The sequence below is a fragment of the Balearica regulorum genome, chromosome 9, assembly GCF_011004875.1.
Source record: "Balearica regulorum gibbericeps isolate bBalReg1 chromosome 9, bBalReg1.pri, whole genome shotgun sequence".
Taxonomy (NCBI): domain Eukaryota; kingdom Metazoa; phylum Chordata; class Aves; order Gruiformes; family Gruidae; genus Balearica; species Balearica regulorum.
The window spans coordinates 2,986,917-3,006,409 of record NC_046192.1 but is presented as its reverse complement, the minus strand read 5'-3'; the positions used below and the strand labels follow the sequence as shown (position 1 = coordinate 3,006,409).

The 19,493-nt window shown below is 39.3% G+C and overlaps 2 protein-coding genes across 22 annotated transcripts in view; one reads left to right on the top strand and one right to left on the bottom strand.

The window, feature by feature from the left end:
• Nucleotides 1–19,493, bottom strand: part of GIGYF2 (GRB10 interacting GYF protein 2) — an 80,575-nt gene that overhangs the window by 25,998 nt on the left and 35,084 nt on the right. For all 21 annotated transcript variants that reach the window (XR_012836703.1, XR_012836704.1, XR_012836705.1 and 18 more), the window contains one exon: nt 3,708–3,887. Coding sequence is in view for 15 of the 21 variants with exons in the window: in XM_075760786.1 (XP_075616901.1) it covers nt 3,708–3,887 (180 nt within the window). In the remaining 6 variants the exon portion in view is untranslated. The remainder of the gene's footprint in view (nt 1–3,707; nt 3,888–19,493) is intronic.
• On the top strand, nt 9,874–18,942 carry KCNJ13 (potassium inwardly rectifying channel subfamily J member 13). The gene is made up of 3 exons (XM_010311051.2): nt 9,874–10,025; nt 16,149–16,626; nt 17,506–18,942. Exons 2-3 carry the CDS (start codon nt 16,149–16,151, stop codon nt 18,126–18,128), a joined length of 1,101 nt encoding a protein of 366 aa, XP_010309353.1. The 5' UTR covers nt 9,874–10,025; the 3' UTR covers nt 18,129–18,942.

The following is a 19,493-nucleotide window of genomic DNA, read 5'->3' as shown; positions in this document are numbered from 1 at the left end:
TTGTATATGAACCTAATTTTTCTTTTGTTCAATTTTAGAGCAAGATTCTCAAATGTACTTTAGCTGCTTTAAGATATTCAAGAAGCACAAGGCACAACACCCAAAGTCTACTTGATTCACAGCAACTGATTCTGAAAATGGAGTGAACCAAGATGAATTTGAAAAGCCTTTCAAGACAAGCAGCAACCAAAAAAATCTTTACATGAGATTACAGACTAATGCCTCTCTAAAAGTCTTTTCAGGGAAAGATCTTAATAGAGCTGCTTAAGCGAAGACATCAGAGAGAAATTTTAGAGAGAAATCACATCAGAGAGAAATTTTAGGCAAGAAGAGATGATTCCTACTCCTCAAGGATGACTTGGTAACAAAAAACAAAACTATCTATACACCACGTTCACTAGTTTTGGGACCAAAAAAAGTTTGTCTTTATCTGATAAAATGGGCTTGCTCTGCAAATTTAAAGGTCAATCATTGTATGAATGCAAGAACTGGAACAACAAAAAGAAAGGTCTTTTTAGGTAAGCAGTCATTACATCATTAAAAAAGATGGTTTAAAAAATTAAAAAAAAACAAACAAGAGAACTTTGAAGCAGCCAGTGAATTTCAAGCTATGGTCACATTCTTCTTACAGATAGTTAACCCAGTCTAAAGATCCTATTTCACATCTACGACAGCAGCAGTACCACATTTACCCAGAACAACCAACAAATCAACTTTTCCATTGTATAAGCCAAGGAAAGATGTCTTCTCATCAGACTTCTAGTCCTAGTGCACAGACAGTAGTAGAAAAAGTAGAAAACCCCATCAACTCTGACTGGAAAAGCGTGGTGATGCAATCCAGACAGTTTTCATGCTGTAAAAACAGACAAGTTTACATCCTTCTGAATTAAGTAGTAGAAGAAAAAAAAAAAAGCATTTGGCTTGGCTATTTTAAGGAAAAGTCCAACCTATTTGCTTCTTCACTTTACCATCAATACTCAGCAGATCCCTCACCTCATACGAGGCATAGCCATGTGAGAGAACAGTTTAAACACAGCATGGATACATGACAGATCCCTTCAGCTACATCAAGGGGGTTAACTTTAGCTACAATAAAGCAGACCACAGAACCTGGGAAGCTACACATAGGGGCACAAGACTGCTTCAGCAGAAACAGTCCATCCTCTTGATCCTTTGTGCCTATAAAAAAACGTACAAAATGAGCAGATTTAGGTCAGCTATCCCTGCAGTAAACACAGTTGAAGGAGCAAGAGGAATTAAAAAGCTGGAAAAACAATGGTCTGTGAGAATCACAGTATTCTTTGCTTAAAAACAGAAGATAAACTCACGCCTGACAACTGATAACGTTCTTCTCAACTGCTCTCACCCAAAAGGAAAAAACCAAGCAGCATACAATCTAGTAGAGAGTACGCAGAGCCAAGTCAAAGGAAGGTCCAGCTAAACAAAGGACGACAATACTCCGAAGACATTTCTCTATTTTTAGCAGGACACATGATTAGTACTATTACCTAACAGCAGAATAAGTACAAAGAAGCGGTTTAAGCCATGCCAATTTGCATTAAACACATTGTTTAAAGCAAGAATGTGATTAAAACCATTCTGATAGTCCTGTGGCTAGTACTAAAAGGAGAATTCAAATACAGCCTTGACCAAAGCTGAGAGACTAGCACAATATAGCTGTCAACTCAGTCTATCTCAACATTAGCTGCTACTCTGCAGATTCACAGAATTCTTAGAACAGGCTTTTTATTATACCTGCTACAACTAACTTGTAAGTGAAGTTAAGTTAGTTGTCTACTGCAACAAAAATTCAAATAAGCAGTAATATTTCCTGTGATGGAAGATGAATTTTCAAAACCTTTCTCAGAACATCTTCCAAAAAAGTTCAAGCCGTGAATGAACTTCTGAACTTTGAAGTCTATGCTTCCTTTTAAGCTAAAGCATGCAGGCTTGTACTTGCAAAAAACTCCACTCTTGAGTATCATGCTGCATCTGATCATCATGAGGTACAATCATAGCTGGCCTGTCATCTGAACTCTATAACAAAGCAGCAGTGTCTAATGAACAATTGTGACCAAACACTGGGGAAAAGAAAATGACATTCTTGAAAAATTTGCCCCTTAGCCCTGCTCTAAATAGAAAACATCCGATAATAAATCTAGCCTTGGGCTCACTGTTAAATTTTAGTACAAGCTAACAGTTGTTTCAGGGCAGAGTATTACGTAGCTGCGGAGAGGGTTAGGAACAGAGGTAATGGTTGCTCACAACTATTACAGCACTGAAAGTCCTTTGGGATGTTGAAAAGGGTGATAGATCCATTGTAAGTGCAAGTGGACTTTTTTAATTGAAGAAAAGAAGTTGTCCACGTAAGCCCCCAAAATGTCCCATGCTTCCTTTGCTTCCCTACAAAGATGTAACAGTAGAAGAGCCACAATCCTCCCTTGAGTCCCCAGAAGCCTTCTGCAACCAAAAGATACCCAGACCCAAGATCCCACAACAGGTAAGACCGGCTAGCAGGATCTTCTCCAAGTAGATTAAAAAACCCAAAGTTTCAGCTAAACTACTTAAATACCAAGTTTCACTTTGTATTTCTCCTGCAACTCAGCAATGCAATGCTGGAAAACAAGTGAACCAGACTGACTTTGTCAGACCAGGGAAGGGGAAAGTAACACTGAGCAGATGCCTGAAATTCAGCAAGACAAGACATCTTGTAACTAACTACAAGATGCATAGAGCAGCATATTTTAAGATTTTCCAACTATGCCTCTTGGCATTGCAAACATTTGGAAAACTAGAAAGACGCCAACAACCTGAATGGCTTAGTGTCAGCATCACTCCACAGCCTTAGATACGTTACCTACTGTGGGTAACTTCTCCCCACTCAGCATCACAGCCAAAGACAAAGTACTATTAAAAAACCCCATGATTTTACTAGGCACATACACACCTGAAGCACAACACAGGCAAGCATACACGTGAAAAATATTGTTCCCTTAAATACGTTAGAGTATCACACTCTACTCAGCACTTGTCAGGCCACACTTGGAATACTGTGTTCAGTTTTGGTCCCCACTATATAAAAAAAGATGTGGACAGGCTAGAGAAGGTCCAGAGGAAGGCCACCAGGAAAATCAAAGGACTGGGAAGCCTGCCATGTGAGGAAAAGCTGAGAGAATTGGGTTTGTTGAGCCTTGAGAAAAGAAGGCTTAGGGGAGACCTCATCACCATGTTCCAGTACTGAAAGAGTGGCTACAAAGGAGACGGAGACTCCCTTTTTACAAGGAGCCACATGGAAAAGACAACGGGTAATGGGCACAAGTTACTCCTGGAGAGTTTCTGATTGGAGACTAGAGGAAAATTTTTCACAGTGAGAACAATCAGCCATTGTAAGAATCTCCCCAGCAAAGTGGTGGATTCCCCAACATCGGCCACTTTCAAGATTCAGCTGGACATGGTCCTGGGCCATGATGTCTAGATGGAGCTTTTGTCTAGACAGAGCTTTTGCCAAGAAAGATTGGACCAGGTGATCCTTGAGGTCCCTTCCAACATGGTATTCTATGATTCTGTGACCAAAATTGCATGAACCTTACCTATTTTTGTCCTAAGTTTTATGCCACCTCCCTTTCCTCTCCTTTCCCCATGCTCTGATTCACCCACTGCCCTTTCCCTATAACCACAGCTGCATTTTTCTCCAGATCTCCTCTCACCTGGACTGTGAGGGCGCCACCTCTCACCATCCCTCCGTGACCCAGCCAGTCGCCAGCCTCCATCATCATCTTCCCCATTTTGTTCCTCCCTGAAGATGCGCCAGTTCTCGCTCTCAGAGCGTATAAACTCATGCTTCCTCCCCGTTGTTGCTGTCCCACCTTCCTCAAAGTTTGGTCTCACTGCAAAGAAAACACATGCCAGTGAACATGCATCCCGTCTTTAGGAACCTAGAAACAAAGGGTTGAAATCTTGCTCCCTTAGAGGCACCGGACATGGTGATAGGAACCTAGGAGAGGAATGGAAGTTTATGGAAGGAAACACGAGACAGATTTAGGAAATCCCTCCACATCCCTACGTACCTTGGGGTGGAAAGATTGAGGAAAAAAACGTAAGAAAGCAAAGCATACAAGAAATTATGACATGGATAGGAAAGATAGAAGAAAAAAAGATAGTTTAAGAGACATAGGGAAGCATAAAAGGAAAGAGGCCAAAGTGTGCAGAGAGAATGAATAAACCGCTGTATCATGAAGTCTCATGCTAAAGGAAAATGGGAATATAGGAAACTGTAAGCATTACACACGTTTTATATAAACCAAACATATTTGCTAGTTCTGTAATAAAAAGAATGAAATTTATATATTTAATCAAATACGATGTACAGCATCTTGCAATGTTTTAGGAAAGACTGAAAATTCAAAGTAGGATTAAGGATTAACCAAGACAAACATAGTAGTGTTAACATCATCCTGTGAATCCATCTTCTGGAGAGTCAAGGTCAGCATGTTAAGAGTTAGAAGCGACTATGCTTGAGCTCAAGGACGAGTCTGCCTGGAATTTAGGAGATAAGATAGTCTTTTAGTTCCTAAGTTACATTACATTTAAAATAAAACATATAAAATCCTTAAGTGCTTAATGAAGAGCAACACTGTCACAAAAGTGTGATGTAAATATTTTTATAAAAAGAACCCACATTATACACCAGTAACTCAGGCTAGACATACATGCTGCTTTCACTGTTGACTCATCCTGACAAGGATACACCACCACCAAAATAAATGGTAGTAATAGCTTCAGGACTTCTGGATTTTGTATTTCTTTAAATACGTTTAGCTGTAGGGCACCAGAATTCTCACAGGACTCATCATGATGCCACTTCTTCAGTGTTAACCTGAAATTGTGTGGTTATCTATTTTAAAAAGTATTCAAGTACTAGAGAAAGGTATACTTAATTTTCCTTGTTAGAATCTTAAAATCCAAAAATATAAGGTGATATTTGGAGACTATTGTATAGTATGCCTGCTTGCTTAGACAGGAAAAACAAAACAAAGCATGACTATGCACTAAGATTCCTGGGGTGGACAGGGACATTTTCAAGAATTTAGTTTAGGAAGGATAGGAGATTGCATACCCCTTTCTCACATCATGCAGCTTTTTCTGTCAATGAAAAAATGAGGAAACAGAGTACCTGAAATTCTACGGCATATCAAACCTCCATTTAGAACTCAGAAATTCTTCCTACATAGAGATATTGCACTCTGGAGACAGGAAATACACTGCCTTTGGACTTTGCATAAATCTTGGAGAAAAATCAACATCCCTCCTCCACTATCTCAAAACACTGGAGGAAACAAACCTTTTCCTTTCTCCAGCTCAAAATTTTCCACAGTATATTGTTTTACGGAGAGACTATAGTGAGACAGTATAGGTAGAATTCAATCCAGAGTACAAAATTCAAGACGTTTCCAATTTCCCAACATCCAGGTTCACACGAAATCTTTTTACCACTGTCACAGGAACAAGTTTCTACAAGAATGTTCAAGATGGCAAGATCCTTGACCTATCGAGTAGACAGGAGATGCAGGAAACACCCCAATTTTTAAGATGAAAGAGTTCTTGCCCCCTGATGACTACTTAAGTGACTAAAAGTGACTACTTGAGGCCCTCAGGTAACTGGAATACCTTCCTCATGTTGTTTTTATCTAAAGAGCTAAAGCACATTGCCTGTTGATACAGATGATGTACTTTAGTCAGGTGTCCCCTTCAACAAAGTATATATCTGGGTTATATGAGGCTTCATAGCTGAGATTGGTTAAAGACCACTTCTGTACTTGCTGGGCTTTGAGAACCAAAATTTTAAAACAGCATTTTGGGAAGTGTCTGGTGGTACTGGTTCTGAATAAAGCAAAATCGCTGGAGACACGCAACTCTTCATTTGGTAGGTGCACTGTTGGCAAATTTCCTTATCTGGAAGGGATAAATCTTTGCACACGACGGCCAACCACATTCTGTTTTCCCATGCTTCACAGAAAATAAAGGCAGGCAACAAGCTAGACAGAAAATATGTGTCCAGGAAACACAGAGGTTTTATTTCATTTTAGATCTCTGAAAAAAGTCACACAGAAGAATGTAACAGGAAGTACAGGGAAGCCTCTCAGTATTGCTCCTTGGATGGGCTACGCATAATAGAAAACTAGGAGACAGAGGTACAGAGCCAAGTCAGACGAAAGTAAAATACACAGAGATAGTGGCCCAGGAGTGAGCTGCAATCCAACAGACCAGATGAGCCTAAGACCCAGATGATAAGGAATGCCTCATTCCTTCTGAACTTATTTTTAAAGTGCTACAAGAAGAAAAATGTGGGTTTTTTTTTATTCTGCAGCACAAAAGACTTGTTTTTCCTCACTAAAACAGTTACCAACAGAAAAAAGTTACTCAATTTGCTATTTTGAGACTAGAAAAATAATAGAGATGTGGATATTCTTTTCATCAAGATTCACACCTATTACTTGACACTCATTCAGTAACATTTATTGAAGATATATATTTTAGACTCTACCAAATTAAAAAAAAATATGTTATTTATTCCCATTGTTATTAAGTTCAGTTAAGATTCTGGAGACTGCTCTTTAACACTGCCAAGCTATCAGTGCACAGGCTCTGTTTCTGCTGTTCCAAAAACATTTAGAAAAGAGTTACCTAAAGAACATCGTGAAGTCTACTTTGCCACTGAGTATCTGTATGTTCTTAGCCCCTCTGCAGATATATACATGCTGTAGGCACACCCAAGGCAACTCAGGTTTTCTTAGTCTTTAAGACAGCTGGTTTTCCTCCCAAAAACTGAACTATCCAAGTCAGGTTTTGTATTCTGAACCTCCAGAAAGTGGCATCCCTATTTCCTGCTGTGGGGTTTAAAGCATTTCTATGGAGGTGACAAAACATCAAATGCTGTTTGCCAAGATCAGACACAAGTGGGATCCTGTTCCCCTCCCCCCAATTTTAAATTCTACAGCATTAGAAATCTAACAAACATGAATCAATTATAAGGGTTCAGTACTATATTAATCTGAGGATGGTACCACCTGTGATTCTGAAACCTTTCCAAACACAGCAGCACTCTGGTATGTCACATCAGGTGACTGTTCTGATGCAGCATATCATGACACACTGAAGTTTTCTGGTAGTAGGACACCATAGCAAGCAATATTCAAAAGACAGCAAGGTATGTGTCAAAACAGATCTAGCATTAGATGATCTTAAACATCAGATAGACCAGCCAAGAAACTAGTTGCTTACGAATACAAACAGGTCACAGGGTAAGGATCAGAACAATCAAGTTACCCAAGTGACGGAAGACTATGACAAAACTGTATACAAGAATACTCCTACAGCTTACACATAAATTCCTAACTTCCAAAGTCCTAGCATATTGTCTTTGCAAACTGTTCGTACACTTGAGAACACTCACTTCAGCTGAAATGACTTAGGTCCAAGAGTAAGTATTTGGCAATGTTTTAAGGATGAAAAAAGCTAAAATGCAATCTATGGTTTTGCCTTGGACTAATTGACTGGACTTCCTGAAGAGAAGGAGCAGTAAAAGGGCACCTCTGTTCAAGTCTGTCACAAAGCCAGCAATGGTGTTTACAGAAAACTTCAGATAGAGCCTAGCAGTATCCAGCCAAAAAAGCCTACAGCTGTGCAACACTGAGCTGAAGGAAGACTAACCACAAAGAACAAGACTGGGGTTTTGGGACGAAGGCCCATGGCAACACGTTTATGAAGAGGACTTACTAACAGAATGGCAAATAACTTCTGTTCTCCATGCTATCACTCCACGTTTCTTATGACACGCGTGCTGTTTGGAGAGAACAAACAGGGAAGCAATGATTGACAGCAATGCTGTTTCCTGTAAAGAAGGGAAAAACTAGGAGAGTTTAAGTGCTTTGACTTGCTCTCTTCTTTCTGCTGCATGCTACGCACTTCCTCAAGAACAGAAGAAAAATCTTTGCAGCTAGTGTGTTTAAAGGAATTCAAATAACTTTGCCTAGATGTGTAATTTTGTAGCTCATTTTACAGAAGAAAAAGACAAACAGCCTTAAGATGGTGTTTCTAAGGAAGCACTGCTTCTCAGGACAGTACTTGACATGCCAGGGACTCTATAGGAATACATACATAGTGAAGTGACTCACTTGTAACCAAAGTCAGTGACAGTGATCGGCGTTTCTAGCTTCACATTTTCTCTGCCTCCGTAAAATCTCAATCTCAACAGGAAGGCTCAGACATTCTACACAAATATCACTCCATATTTTTTTCATTAAATTAACATTTATCCACTGTCACAAATATGGATGAACCAGTAAATTCAAAGGAATTAATAAGAGAGGTTAATTCCACAACACACATCTGGAAATCATGTACCGTAGCTATTTCATCTACTGTATGATCACACTGTTAGATTTTTCAATCCATTCAGTTGAATCAGATTAGAAAACCTGTGACCAGACACCATACTCTTTCTATAGTACAAAATATGGTTAGTAAGAAAATACTGCTTAAAAAAAAAAAAAAGAAGAAATCCTTCTTGTGAATACAAGAGGCTGTCTGTAGTGGAAGTTCAACTTTCAACTTTGCTGGAGTATAGAGGGAAGGGTGATGGGTAAGTCACATTGTCCTACAAGCTTGCCACAGTGGTGGGAGTCCCCTTGCACTACATTATTTGCCTTGGTTCTGAAGGTCACACACTGCCTATCACAATTTTCGGTGCTGTGCCTGAACATGTATTAAAGTGTTCCATACAAATGAAGCAAAGAATTAATGTTTTGCAATTTAGGGTTGGGGGGGGAAGGTTAAAGAAAAAAAAAATGAGGGAGGATTTTGTTTCCTAAGCAGGAAAGTCTACATTAATAATTTTCCCAGCAGGCCTTCAGTAGTTTTACTGCAAACAACCACAGCCTTTGTTTCTTAGATCCTCTTACATCTGACGTTCCATCAAAGCCCTCACATCAGCAGCTCACCAAGGGGAAAAAAAAAGTGTAAAATACTACTGCATTACAAAGCTGTCCTCAGTTCAGTAGTGCAGCATGCTGACCACTCTGTGCGGTCGTTCAGCTAAAACATCTTCCCTCAGTAACTCTTCTCATTTCATAAGTGAGAAAGAAAAAACCAGCTTAAGTGAAGTCATTTCATTTACTGCACGGAATCAACAACCCAACTAATCACTGTTTCATTCCTAGGCTTTAGCAAAATCCTGTGATTAATTCCAGGTTTTCACAAAGGAGTAATGTAGACATGGCAGAGAAGTGGCCAGATCTACATCTTCTGACCAGCATTAAACTACAGTTCAGCAACACCCTCCAGAGACTGTCCCATTAGCTTCAGCCCACCTTTTTGTTAACACCAACACTCAGGAGCTCAGGACCTAGTGAGAAGAGGAAGAAGCGGTACTAGACAAGCAGCAGTGAGACACAAGAGTTTCTCTTTTCACCTAAACAAACAGTATTTGACACTGGTTAGGGAGAAAGTATCGGAGAACAGTGCGTGTTTTTCAGCAGCAATACGGGAACTTTTTCCTTTCAGCTTTTCCAGGAGAATTTTGGCCTTTTCAACTTTCATGTAAAACTAAGATTATACAAATTTAAAATATGATCTTGATTAAGTAGGTGAGGGGGAAAGCACCCGTTCTCCAAGTAAGTGTTTGAGGATTTCTCCTTGGCTGCTAAGGGTTTGTGTTGGGTAAAGAAACCCTCCTAACAAATCAGCATTCTTTTCCACATGATCAGAGCTAACCAGCCCCCCTGCAGGCAAAATGACCAATCAAATCAGCTTCAGATAAAAACCAACCCCCCCAGCACTATAAACACAGGAATGAGACATACAAACCCATTTTTAATTTTTTTTTCTTTTAAAAAAAAAGATCTCTACCAACCACTTGTGGGAAGTTTCTTGCCAGTGTTGGGACCAATACACAAGACCAGCCCAGTCGCTCTCCTGGAGCCCAGGTATTCCCCTTCTCCTGCACACAAACCCTTCGAAGACCGTAAGTACACAAACCAATCTTTTTCTTTTTCTTATTGTACAATTAGAAATTGTTCTGTCTTTCTATAATCAAAGAAATCTAAGTTGTTTTCAAGGCACAAAGTTTTATTTCTAAAGCTTGCTAAATTAAGTATCACCTTAAACAAAATGGTTTCTGATTTTCCCTCCTCAAAAAGAAGAAAATGCTGTCTCAGAGGACTATAGTCCTAACAAAGCAAAATCAAAGTCATCATGTACTACTTTTTCAGAAAGTCTGCAAGATAAACAGTGCTGGAAAGACTCTGCAATGCTCTGGAAACAGGGAGCATTTGCAAGCCTCCAGCTAAGGTAGTCAGGTGTTACGTGGCCAGGTGTTACGAAAAAGTCACCCTCGCCTTCTTGCTGCGTTCATCGTAGCTCCGCATTTAACTTCAGATCCATCACAAAATAAAAAAAATGACCTTCACCTCTTCAAGCCCGCTTTTACCATCTCTAATTATATCTCATGCCTTCAATCATGTTTCAATCAATGCATTCTCTGTGCTTACGTGAGCTAGCACCACTGCCCAGGAAACCAAGAACAGGCATCAAGTATGAACTCCAACAGCCTAGAAAACTCAGTTGTGTTCTAGACAAGCCATTGGGAAGTCACATAGGGCAGGAATGCTCTTCAAAACCAACACATTTCACAAAAAAAAGGATGGCAGCAGACTTCTATTACTACAGCCTTACAGCCAGTTAAATTCTCCTTCTTAAATTTACTCCTCCAGTAACAATACTTAATTTTGCATTTAAGTTTCTCTCTCAGGATTTAATATATACTAGCATATTTTAAAGCCTTAAACAACATGTAAGCAAAGTCTTGGTAAAGTTTTTCTGCTTCTCTAAAGGTGACCAGACTAGTTGATCCACTTCATAATCAAGAATTTGGGTTCATACAGATCCTCACAGTATGTTGTATATCCTCATAGTATGCTGTACTATGTGAAAATACATTATATGGAAAATGGATCAATACAGATGTCCCCAAAAATCAAGTATACGTGCAGCCTTGCTTTATGTACTATAAAAAAATCCCATACTGTCCCATTTTACCTAAATTTGGAGGAGACTGGGTTTTGTCTTTAAGTGCATTCTGTAGTAGACTGTCACAGAAGATCAGAAGTACGAGCTCTCACATCCTAAACTTTGTGGCACTTGCTTTGAAAAGTATGACTTGGGCTCAACAAATTGAAGTTCCCACTTTTACAAGACTTATTTATGTATGTAACAAGCCCTGAGAACTGTTATCTTAATTCTGCAGACTGCTTGGGAAAAACAGTTTTGTCACAAACTACTCCCAATTCATCTCAATAGGCATTAGTTACAAAACCTAAAAGATAAACATAGTAGGATAGTTAAAATTTCAAACAATATCTGCAGCATAAGCTTTCAACCAAAGCAATTATTCTAACTGAATTAGTTTCTACATTTCTAAGATTATCCCTTAACGTAAGTTATATGATCCAGTCATGTCATCAATACTGAAAAACCCCTTCATTTCCTAATATGAATCCCAGAACATCAACGATCACCATTCAATCTAAAAACTGCAATACTGGAAAGTTAATAGCATGAAAGTGCCTTTTAAAAAAAAAAATTATAAACTTAGTTTGTTCTTGTTGCAAAGTGCAGAGGCATCTGAATGATCACGGTACAAAGATGATGTTTAAATTTGAAACTAGTACAAGACTATGTAGACCCAGGTCAAGTAAAGAGGGAATGTACATATTCCCAGAGGGGCATGCCAGCACCTCCCAGCTTCTAATATATCTTCAAGTTATGCCACAGCTGTAAGCAATTTTTGCAGTTACTCCCAGCAAACAGCATACTACTAGACTACTTTGCTATCATCATGAAGCAGCACACTATAAACTGCCTCAAATCCCTTCCAAGGTCAATTAGAACAGATTTTATTAAGAGTAGGAGTTGGGCAGGTGGGGCAGCACTCCAGAAGTCTCCCCTGAACACAGCTCCATGTAAAGGCATTCAGGCTCCTAAAATGTTGCAGGTGCATTAGTGCACCTGAAAACAGGCTGGAAGTGTCACTTGAAATGCACTCAACGCAACAACAAAATGAAGACACTGCTGCAAATGAGTCCCCTTGCAACCTTACTAGAGTCTTAACAGCAGAGCTTCTGCTGGGAAGAGAAAGGCTAAGCAAGAGTAAAGCAACATGGTGGCACGAAGCAGCAATGTAACAAAGAGCTGTTACAGCACAAGGAACAAGATCTCAAGAAAAAAAGCAGAGCGTGGGAAATCAGTGTGCTGGATCGTGAATTTCAGAAATGCAAGCAATATCTTAGAGCTGTAAGGCAAGGTTTATTACACATAAATCATGGGCAAGCCAGGTCAGTTTAGAACCTGTTCAACTGCTAGGAAAAGGGAAACTTTGATTTAAAAAGGTAGTACTCACCCTACCTTGTCTTAGAAGAGTGTATAGAAGCCAGAATGAGGAACAGTGATGGTAAAGAGATTAAAAAAGCTAACAGACACTGGAGTTGGTGATAACCATTTATTTGTCGATAGACTGGAAACAGGAAGGATTAGACACACTGAATGCATGACAAGAGACTGGTCCACATGCCAAAAGAGGTTTTGAAAAGTAATTTCTGACAGTTCCTGTCTTTCCAGTCAAGGTCTATCAGCTGGGAGATGGAGGGAGAAGGAATACCCCAAAGCTACAACAGTTTCGCAAGTCAGGAACCAGGAAAAGCAAAACCAAGGAGCATAGCATAAAGGTTAAGAGATTACATTAGACAAATTTGGCTTAGAAACACAGTATGTATTTAGCAGTGGAGACAAGAATTCTCCAACAAACAATGCAGACAAGGCAAAGTTGAATGTCTTTCCTAGAAAAGGGACAAAGTTTGAAACTGGGATTAATGTGGGGACATCAAGGACCATGCCAGGCAGGGGACTGGATCAGATGGTCCAAATTGTACTTTACAATTTCATTAATTTATCAGTAACAAGGAAAGAAGGTATTTATATCTTTTATTACAGTGGGCAAGGAAGGGATTAGAGAGAAGACAATAATTCCTTTTTAAATTAAAAGTCACATCTACTCTTAAGTTGACTCTGTTTTTGAGAATACAGAGGACTGATCCTCCAGCCTAAGTAAACTATTTCTCTCAGGGCAGTTGCTCTTTCACCTCTTATTCTAAACCAACTGCATTGCTCTCAAAGCCTATTTGCAGTTTCTTAACCATTTTTCCCACCTCAGGAAGTTGAGATTTATGGCTCTTAAAGCCTTCAATAGCTTTTTTGGGGGAAAAAAAAGTTTAGGAAGGCTTAAACACTTCCAATGCTATCACTGCCACCAAACTAGCTAATATTTTAAACAGTCCTAGAAGAAAAATCAGAGGCCTGCATCGAATGAAGCCAGAGCAGTAACCTGGTTAACCTCAGCAGGTAAATTCCCTTGCTGGGAGTCTGAAGGAGCAGACACACAGGACTGTTTTGAAATGTGCTGCTGGGGGCTAATGGAGATTCTCCTTCTCAAGTACCTTTGAAACCTGTCAGTAAGGGATCCTTCCCCATAGAAAAGATCCCAAACAACCTGACAGTGAACACTGACTGAATTTTTTCAGAGCTTTAACTCAACATTAAGTGATTAATCACCACCTTAGAAAGCCCCTTCATCAACAAAATTGAGACCCTGCAATGCTGATAACATTTTGCTCTAAGTTTGTAGTGCTCAAGCACACTACCTTAGCATTGATGTGTGGAAGATCCGAAGTGTAGCCAAGAAAAAATGTACCACATTAAGTATGTTTTTCCTTTTCCTTTTAATGTATGTAACACTGTAGAAAAGGCTTGTCACCAAACAGTACCAGATTCACTCTCACAGTATATGTTTGTTTTGCAAACCCAAATAACTTGGAGGTTATGAAGCGGATGCTGGCCTCAAAGTACCATGAGAATTTACACAAACACACTAGTTTTAGTTTTGTGTTTTGTTGTTGTTTTTCTTCAAGAATGCATGATGTTTACACCCAGAGGCATTTTGTTCTGTAAGTGTTCTCCTCTACTCAAATAATGGAGTGCTTCTTGTGAGTACTGCTTATTCTAACACGATAAAACCAAGGGACTGTCCACAGCTCATTTTGTCCCCATCATCCTTCCTATTCAGAGACGCCCATTTTCCAGCTCCTTCAAGGCATCCCAAAGGGCAGTCTTAAATCTTAGCACAAGGACTCTGCTTTATAGATAAATCACTAGTCATCTGGTTCCTGAAGCATTTAAAATTGTATTCAGGTTACTGTAAATTCCATAACACTGCAGCAAGACTGAAAACTGTCATTTAGAGAGCAAAGATCAAAACTCAGAGGAAGGCAAGGGGCCATGCTATGGACTGAATGGACTATGACCAGAATCCTCCAAGAAAAGTAGCCTGGTACTATTGATCAGGAGAATCTCCATAAGCCCACCTTATTCTTTGGCACAGGGAGTGGTTTCAAACTATTCCTTCTAGGAGATGTGAATTGGAAAATAAAAATGAGGGAAAAACCACCAAATTCCACTCAGGCCATCGTCTATTCTACCTCCTTTGACTACAGCATGGGTAGAAGAAATAGCTGGATAGTTTTGAGAACCTACAGAAGGAAAGAAAAATGAAAATTTAGCTAAATATTCACTGTGATGTCAATTCTCATACTTCAGTATGCATTAAGCACAAGTAAAAGCAAAAGAGAATGTTGTGTAATTACTAAAATTTGTTATCAAGTAACTAGTCACGAAAACTGGTGGTTTACAGGATCAAAGATCACAAGAAAAATTTTTACCTTTCATAAATTCATTCTGAAGTTCAGTATCCTTAGATCTAATGCGTTTCAAGATAAAACTAAGATGGCATTCTTGGGGGGGGGGGGGGGGGGAATCCAATTCCTCTAGCCTGTTTGTACACTATTATACACCGAAACAGTCACAATTCAGAGAAAGGTCAAAAGTGATAAGAAACCAACTAAATCGACTAAATATACCATGTATAATTATGATTTGCAGAATTTACATGTATTTTTAAATCCTCTGTTGTTCTACAAACAAGCTTCCTCACAATCATCTTTAAGTAGGTGGTACACATTATGAAGTCTCTATTTTACATGAACCCGTATTTAATTTTAATCTGTCCCAGGTGAACTTTAAACATTCAGTATTTATAAAATTTATGGATTTGAGTGGCCAGTCTCTTTTCAAAAGCATCTCTGACAAGTTTGGCAAGCTTTGACATTTAAAAGTAAACAAAGGAACCCAACACATCAAATACCTACAAGTATCCATTTTGCTTCCCATATTTGCAATTCCACCTTCACCTCCTAAATCCCATACACTTGCTGTCCTATTTTCTTATTTGGTCGCTAAGAATAAAAATACACTGCTTGGGCAGACTAGACTTCAAATTATGTCACAGTATATTTTCAGTATTGCTCTCCTGCCCTCTTTTTACCCGATCCTTATATAAACAGCCTCAGACTCCCAGAAGCAGCTCTGTCCTGATATACTGTAATCCTGCTTAACTGGACATGGTGGGTGCAGACAGCAGTCGTTTCCTAAGCTAGGAAAGTCTGAAAGGGTTACTAGGTAAACTACAGCTTTCTCCTAAAGTGCATAAACATGTCAGGAATAATCTAATAATTATTTCCTTAGTACTACTGTGAATAGTATTCATAATTGTATCTGTAAACTATTATACTCTGCTAAAAAGAAGTTAAAAAACCTGACATAATCAGACAAAATTCAGTTTCTTTACAGATACAGTATGCCTAATCCCATCCCACTCACCCCTAAAGAATTAAAGCATGCGACTCAAATGTAAATTTAGGAAGGTAAAGTATGAAAATTATATTTAAACAACTAAGCAAGGAAAGGAGTTTGAGAAGTAGTCAGATTTTTAAACTTAATCTTTTTTAGCAAAGTATTACCACAAACAGTGGTAAATTCCTCTCCAGGCTCCTGACTTAATCTTCTCTGGATTGCAATGTATAAGCCCTCCTTTGTTGGCTGCAGTATTTCAACCCCTGCTGATGTGTCAAAAACTGTGAACGTTAGGCAAAACACAAATATGCTGCATTGTATCCCATTTTTTCCCTTTTTCTCTTTTCTAGAAGATGACAACAGATACGATAGAGAGCAACAACACCAAATCCAGTGCTCCCCTCCTGACCCAAAGATACCTGAGGATGGTGACCAAGGATGGACACAGCACATTCCAGATGGATGGTGCCCAAGGAAAAGGTCTGGCATACCTCCGAGATGCATGGGGAATATTAATGGACATGCGCTGGAGATGGATGATGCTTGTCTTTTCTGCTTCTTTTGTCATTCACTGGCTAGTCTTTGCAGTGCTTTGGTATTTACTGGCTGAGATGAATGGGGACTTGGAGCTGGACCATGATGCTCCACCTGACAACCACACTATATGTGTTAAGTACATCACCAGTTTTACAGCTGCTTTCTCCTTCTCACTGGAGACGCAACTCACAATTGGTTACGGCACTATGTTCCCAAGCGGGGACTGTCCCAGTGCTATCGCACTGCTTGCAATACAGATGGTCCTGGGGCTCATGCTGGAAGCCTTCATCACAGGTAATCCTTCATATTTAATCTTTAAATAGAATAGGTGTAGCAATTAGACTTAAGAAATGGAGCTAGAAATAAATAGTGATCATATTGGTATCTGAAAGAACAATTAAGTCACTCACTACAAGGATGAGGAGACTTCAGCTATGTAGAAGTTAAACACCTTTCATTAGCAAAGACATAAAAAGGTGATATCAACATTTGGACTTGAGAGTTCTGCTATTCATTGGACAATACTTGTGGTAGATCCCCATTTATCAGCCTCAACCACTTATTTCTTATACCATTACCTCTCCAAGTTTTTTCCATGGAATTACAATTTTTAAAGTAAATTTGTTTTTATTTTAAGGTTTACTTTTGTCTAGCTGAAGTATTTTTGTTGATCTTTTACTCAGTGTTTAACTATTCCTCAGTACCAGATTTAATGAAAATTTTTTACAGTGTCACAGCTATTTTGAGGTTTTTTTAAATTATTTAAAATAATTTTCAGACTTAAAGTATGTCAAAAGACTTTAAAAATACACAGGTTAGTTTACTGTGTGCTCAGAAAGAGTTTCTCCAGTGGTAGCGCACCAAGATCAGGTACTATTACCAATTACAGTAAATTGGGGCAAGCTAACGGCTCTCCTTCCTACAGCTACAGTTCACAATCCAATCATTAAGTGGACATAGAAGCAGCAGCTTTTAGGAAAGCTTTGTTTTTAAACAAAATTGGGTTAGCATGATACCAGTCCAGCAGTTTTCAAACACACAGGCTGAGGCCAGAAAGACCGCATCCACCCAAGCCTGCTTCTGTTCCTTTGGACTGTTTCACAGAGCTTGGAGGCTGCAGGGAACAAACCCAGCATGGTGCTCATATTCAGTTTGTTCTTTTCCGTGATGCAGGTGCTTTTGTGGCAAAGATCGCCCGACCAAAGAATCGGGCATTCTCCATCCGCTTCACCCGCTCTGCCGTAGTGACACACACCGAGGGGAAGCCGTACCTTATGTTCCAGGTGGCCAACACACGCCCCAGCCCACTGACCAGCGTCCAGATCTCTGCTATACTTTACCAAGAACAAGAGAACGGGCAGCTGCACCAAACTAGTGTTGACTTCCACCTAGACAGCATTGCTTCAGATGAGTGTCCTTTTTTCATCTTTCCACTGACCTACTACCACTCAATCACTCCATCCAGCCCCCTGGCTGCTCTCCTCCAAAGAGAGACTGCTCACCATTTTGAGCTGGTCGTCTTTCTGTCAGCTGTGCAGGAGGGCACAGGAGAAACGTGTCAAAGGAGAACATCCTACCTCCCCTCAGAGATCATGCTGTACCATCGCTTTGCCTCCATGCTAGCCCGCAACACCAAAGGTGAATATCAGATCAAGATGGAGAATTTTGACAAGACTATTCCTGAGCTCCCAGCTGCAGCTGACTCAAAGAGTCCAAAAAGGACTGACAAGGAGATCCGCATCAACGGACAGCACACCGACAGCTTCCAGCTCTCCGTAACTGGCCTCACAGAATAGAGAGAACAGACTTTGAACTTTGTGCTTTTTTACTTATTATTACATTAAACTTTCAGGTTCCATTTACAACCTTCCTTCCTTGCTGCCCTGCCGTCTTCTAGTGATCTGTCTCTTGTACTCCAATCCTTTTGATTACAACATGATACACAGAGTAAAAAGAACTGGTGTGCCCATGTAAGCTAAGGAGAGGCTGGATTAACCACCCAGAACAGAGTCAGGTACAAGAATCACAGTACTAATTCTTGGAAATTAATAGAGCTACCTGCTGAATTCACCAGACTATGATTAAAGCCGCACTGACCATGAAAGAAGAGACCTTCAAAACTCCCAAAGCTGACCAAAATCATAATTAACCAGCTTGTGACAAAATGGACAATACAAAAGAAAAACCTCAGTCAAAACCAATATGAGGTCACTCAGTAAATGTATTAGTTCTGGGATAAACAACTCTGTTCATCCAAGATCCTAATTTTTCTGTTCTCTTAACTCTTTGGGGATACAGAGTTCTATCAGTTTTCAGATGGCTGAATTCACTCTTAGAAAGTACTGCCAATCTCTCATGGCAGTGAAAAACACTCCTGCTGTGCTTATTAAGCAAAATTGTAAATACTAACTGTAGTTCTTCATTCTGCCAAATAAGAGAACATCTCATTTCAAGACACTATCAGAAAAATCTTGATGTACATGACAAATGATGCAGTGGAAATCTTTCATATTTGGAAAGACCAAATAAATTATTTAGCAGTGGAAAACAGATTATTCTAAACGAAATAAGATACTTTTTTTTTTTTAAAGGACCATACATTCCACATGTTCTCACCTTTACGCTGCTTGTCTCAAGTAGATCTGACCCAGAAGGATGCACTATATACACGAGAAGTAGAACTGCATCCATTTATATTTTATTCTTTTTAACATCAATATTTGCCTGTACACACAGCACAAAAATATTTAGAGACACTTGAATCAATTTTAAAATAAAAAATTAAAACAAACTATACATGAGACTTCTGTATTTGAGTGCCTCATAAACCTACTGCAATTAAGACACTGTTCTGAATCTCCTAAATAATTTAAGAAGCTACAGGATAAACAGAATGATGGATAATTATTTCCAAGCTCTCAACAAAAGCAGTGCCTATTATGTGTTCATACTTGAACAGTCAAGTATCAAAATAAAGTAAAAGTTATCTTTCAAAGGTAACTTTCTTTTTCCCAGAAACAAAGATGTCATAAATAGCAACTTTCGTTGACTACAGCATAGTACACTACCAAAAAATGCTTCCTTTTAACTTCACTGAAGTATTCAGCAGCAGGAAAAATAGTCTCAAGCTATCTGATGAGATACTGTTTAACTGAATTTTT